This window comes from Chaetomium globosum, genomic scaffold, assembly GCF_000143365.1.
Source record: "Chaetomium globosum CBS 148.51 scaffold_1 genomic scaffold, whole genome shotgun sequence".
In the NCBI taxonomy this organism is placed as follows: Eukaryota; Fungi; Ascomycota; class Sordariomycetes; order Sordariales; family Chaetomiaceae; genus Chaetomium; species Chaetomium globosum.
The window spans coordinates 4579420-4584507 of record NT_165976.1 but is presented as its reverse complement, the minus strand read 5'-3'; the positions used below and the strand labels follow the sequence as shown (position 1 = coordinate 4584507).

Genomic DNA, 5088 nt, shown 5'->3' with positions numbered 1-5088 from the left:
TTTTGGTTGGGGTTTTGGGGGGGAGGGTAAGGAATTCTTCTGGTCCGGTACCCCAGGGGTTCGCGGGGGGGTTCTCACGGGAAAAACCTTTTTGTACCGGGGTGAGCCCGGGGGGGCCCGGCCGGGAATTGGGATTCCGGACAGGGGCCCCCGGGGACCTTGTCGCCCTTTCTAAAACCTTTTCCGGGGGGAAAATTCCCCCAGGGGGGGGCCGCAGTGAGGTTGTCCCCCCCCCCCCCCCCCCCAAAAAAAAAAAAAAACAAAAAAAAAAACGGCGGGGTGCCTTTGCTTCAGAGGGTCATCCATGAAAATTCATGACGCCGACATGGAGGTGGCCCACGTCCCAGGTTGCCCAGGACAGCGGAAGCTCCCCCCCTCCCCTCCCTCCCGGGGACCTAGACAGAGTCTAGAGCACGGAACACAGGCCACAGAGCCCCGGCTGCCTCGTGTTCCTAAGAATGGAATAAAGCCCGACACCCTCACGAGGTCATGCGGCTGTCAAATCTGACCGACATCTAGTTACTATCTACCTACATACATCCGTGCCAACCAACTATCGAACGGAGGTGGTGATGGACGCGATGCTGCGTTGAGGCTTGTTCGAAAGACGGGCCGGATCGGCTTGCCTGGACTGATCTGACCGGAGTCACTAGACCGGGCAACACGCTCACCCAATGTCGAGTGTCCCCAGGTTGCAACAAGCCGACACCAAGCAGTGGACGAGAGCCGGTACAGGCCTACCATATCTGCACCTTGGCTGCACGCAACAGATAGGCCGCGACTCCAAACACCCTCTGCCAATCTATTTAAGTTTGAAGCATCACCCCTGCTTCCAACCACTCGAGTCCTTCGTTTTACCTGTCACCTCGACCTCGACCGTTTTTATTTCTACGCCAAACACTCGACATTATCTGCTTTGATATTTCTCATGCCTTGACTTCGACAAACACACGCTTGGGTGTTTGCCCGAGACCCGTCCAGTCGCGGACCCCGTACGCTCGTTTGCCTCGTTTTCCGGCCCGCTTTAATAACACCTACCTACCTACCTAACCCTTTACCCCTCCGATACTGGCTGCTGATCTACATCTTTTGGACCGTAATCATGGTTACCAACAACCTCATCCCGGATATGATGCCCGCCCACTGCTGGTCTCATCCCATACACTCGGTGCCGCTCCGACGGGGCCAGGGCACTCACGGCACCGTTTTACCACATCGCTCGACCCCAACACCTCATGGCCCCAACGGTGGTAGGGCGTCTGTCGTACTTGAATCAACCTCGTCTGGGATGCGAAGGCAGAGTCTAGCCACACCAGCGCCGTCCTCCACATGCAACGCCAATCCGATGAAAAAGAAATCAGCAGGATCAAATGAAGCCTCCAGTGGGCTGCTTAACGGGGAGGAGGATGACCAAGTCCTCGGCCCTGGTCCGCTTACAACGACCGCTGCCGCTTCCACGCCCCAGAAACCGATTCGCCGCCGAATGCGCATGATTACCTCCTGCCTCGAATGTCGACGACGCAAGCTCAAGTGCGAAAAGAAACATCCGTGCCACAATTGCAAAAGGTTTCAGAGGGAATGTGTCTACCTAGGCCCTAATCTTGATGAGGCTAGCCAGCAACGCTTGACCGAGATCAAGGAAAAGGTTGGCTCGCTCGAAAGACAACTGGAGCGTGATGTGGCTAAGGGAGCAACCACCCGCCGCAGTGGCAGTGGGAGCCCCGACGACGGCTCCGACCCCCATCATCAGCGGTTTGTGGCAGATGATGTCGAGAACGACCTCGGCGAGGAGCGAGAGCTGCAGATTACCCCGATGGTGGCTCTCGACCTCACCTACGACGACTATTCCGACGGCAACGGAACCGACGATCTCATTGACCTCGGCATCCGCGTTGGAAAGATGAGAATAACGGAGCGGATTGGCGGGCTAAACAGACCGCGCATATCGGAAGAGGTACGCGCTATAGCACGGAGAGGTCTCCCCAACCACTATGCTAACGCCGCCTAGATTCAAGCCGGGATAGCCGATACCCAGAATCAACTGTACGGCACACAAAGCGCCTTCGTGGCCAGCGGTGGGCTACAAGACGTCCCTGATATCCCAGATTTCCTCAAGCCCGGAGATTCATATCTTGCTCCAACTAGCGGCTTCTTTTTTGGTCAGTTTACCGAGTCGCCGACTTTGCTTGGCCTGCTGCCGCCCATTGAATTGGGCCACCGGTTGATGCACCGCTACCTTGAGGCCGTCCACCCTATCGCACGATGCGTTCACCGATCCTCCTTTGAGGCGATTTACACGTCGTTTTGGGAGGAGGTTAGGCAGGGCATCGAGCCTCGTGCCTCGGTACAAGCCGTTGTCTTCGCGGCCTGGTTCAGCGCTGCTGTTAGTGTGGACGACAGTTTTTGCCGGGGCCAGGACTGCAGCAAAGCCCAGCTAGTACTGCACATGAAGATTGGGACCGAAACTGCTTTGAGCAAGGCCAACTTCCTAAGCACGACCAGGTTCGAGACTCTGCAGGGCTTTGTCATGTATCTGGTGAGTTACGCGTTGAACTGTTTCCTGAGCAAGCTAACAGACACCAGCTTCCGCTCTGCCGAGACGAGATTTCCAGGGCTCATTCGGTCCTGGTCGGTGCCGCTGTCCGGGTGGCCGAGTGCATGGGCCTTCACCGCGATGGCTCTGCATACGGCCTCACCCCTTTGGAGACGCAAGTTAGGCGCCTGGTTTGGCACCAGCTGTGTTTTCTTGATGTCCGCACATGCGAGGCCCAAGGGCCAAAACCGGCGATACGGCGCGAGGACTACGACACCAAGATGCCCTTCAATTGCGAAGAGGACCAACTGACGCCGCAGGCGGCGGTCTGGCCGGCACCGGCAGAAGCGTGGACCTCAATGCTCCTGCCGATCATGCGGTCTGAGATCAACGAGATGATGCGCAACATCTGGACAGACCGGCGCAAGCTGGAAAACCGGAAGACGACGTTGACTGCCATGCTCACCCGTGTTGAGAACTTCCGGAAGCGGATGCTAGAGAAGTACAGCCGGCAACTTGACGACCGGGTACCAATACAAATGTACGCCCGGCTTGTGATGGAGCTGCTTATTTTCCGGCTCCATGTCATGGTGCTACACCCTTATCACTCCAACGCGGCAGACCCTCTACCCGAGAAGCTGAGCGGTTTGCTGGTCACCAGCGGCGTTATGATCATCGAAATTGCCATCCGCCTGGAGACGAATCCCATGTTTCGAGATTGGGCGTGGTATCTCGGGGCCTACCAGCAATATCAGATCGCACTGCTGCTCGCGACCGAAGTGTTCTACCGGCCCAACCACCGGGCAGCCGAACGCATATGGCCCTGCCTCGACTGGGTGTTCCAGCTTGACCCGAACGTGCCGCGGGAGCAAAAGAGTTTGCAGATATTGACCGAGATCATGAGCAAGACGAACCTCTACATGAGTCTCCGCAAGGTCCGCGCCCCGACAACCATCAACAAGGCAGTGCCCGGAAAGAAAGCTGTCAAAGAATCTCCGCCGCCGCCGCCGCCGCTCCCGGAGCACCCACCTCTTCAAACACAATCTCAAGGGCACCCTTACCCACCCGCCTCGCAACCCCGCCATTCTGCGGCTGAGGCCGTCCCCGTGCTCAAGACAGAACACATTACTTGTCCTCCTCCCTTGTCGTCGTCTCCGTCCGGGCCTATAAACAGCACCTTTGTCCCCAATACGTTGCCGCCGTCTTCGTTTTCCATGGACATGATGCTTCCGCCTCAGCCACAACTGCAGGACCCACGTCAGCACCACTACCAACAGCAGCATCAACATCAGCATCAACACCAGCAACACCAGCACCAACACCAAAATCAACAATACCAGCATCAGCACCAGCAGCATCAGCCGCTCGACTTTCCACCACCGAATCATCATCATATGGTCTTCACGGGTGTGACCAACGGCGAGGCCCTCTGGGGTTTGCCACCGCAGAACGCCGGCGCAGGGAGCCCCGAGAATAGCAGCGACGGTGGGAGCGTGGCCGGCCAGCAGCGGCACGGAAGCTTCGCCGGCCCGGTGGGGCACCCGATGGGACAGCCGCCGGTGATTAATGTAATGCAGGACCTTGACTGGGTGAGCTTTCCCGTTCTCCCTTTAAAACCCATGTGTCATGAGCGAAAGGAGGGCTAACGACAACACAGGAGGCTCTCAATGAACTGTTCCCGACAGACCCACAGACGGGCCAACTGAGTTTCGATACGTTTCTCGAAAGCGGGATGGGTCCGTGGTAGGGTGGTGTGTGTTGTGGCATTGGTTCAGGAGTGTCTAATGTTACCCCATGTGGGTGTTTGTGTGCTCGATGCAGTCGGTTTAAGGGTTTTGAAAAGAGCGTGGTGGATAGCGGGACGGAATTGTTCTTGTTCAAAGTGTATGTAACGGGGCGCGTATCTGAGATCCAGGTATAGAGCGTTAATTGTCTGTTATGATCCACGGCTGAACTAATCAATCCAGGGAGAGGTAGATCAGTATGGCTCTGTTGTGGTTTGAGGTTATAAAGAGACGAGATTCGGAATTGCTACCAACCCGACTTATTATCTGCAAATTAACGTCCTTACGCTTGGAGGGCTGGCTGCGTTAACTACGGGACAAGATACATCGTTGAGAGTGGATCTGTAGTTCGATGGCAATGGCATGCTAATACCAGATCTACCGAATGTATATCCTTCGACCTTTCTTTACACTCTTAAGTTTAGGTTGTATGTAAACTACTGTGATGTAAATAGTGGTGTAGTATATGCACTGCCGGCTCTTGTTCCCTAAGTCTACCCAAATCTAACCCGTCCCATCTAAATCGATGCACCCAATATACCATCCATACACTAACTAGGTACACCAACGATGAAGACACCCCACCTTCCCACCCTCTGCCGTCTAGAGCCACCTCAAGCCATGGGAGCACGGAGCCTGCAAGTTTCGACTAGGTCGAGCTTCCCCTGTTTCGATAAGCACTGGGCACTGTCCCCACTGCCCAAGACCCGAAAACCCCTGGAAAGCGGGCAGTGAGGACAGGCGCGATGCTGTCGATCCATCAAAACCCCC

General features: G+C 56.1%; 1 protein-coding gene across 1 annotated transcript; it reads left to right on the top strand.

Moving 5' to 3' along the window:
• Positions 1-1102: 1102 nt before the first annotated feature.
• CHGG_01491 (uncharacterized protein) lies at positions 1103-4179 on the top strand (the record flags this gene model as incomplete). Its single annotated transcript, XM_001220711.1, has 3 exons — positions 1103-1954; positions 2009-2536; positions 2737-4179. 3 exons carry the CDS (start codon positions 1103-1105, stop codon positions 4177-4179), a joined length of 2823 nt encoding a protein of 940 aa, XP_001220712.1.
• Positions 4180-5088: the final 909 nt, after the last annotated feature.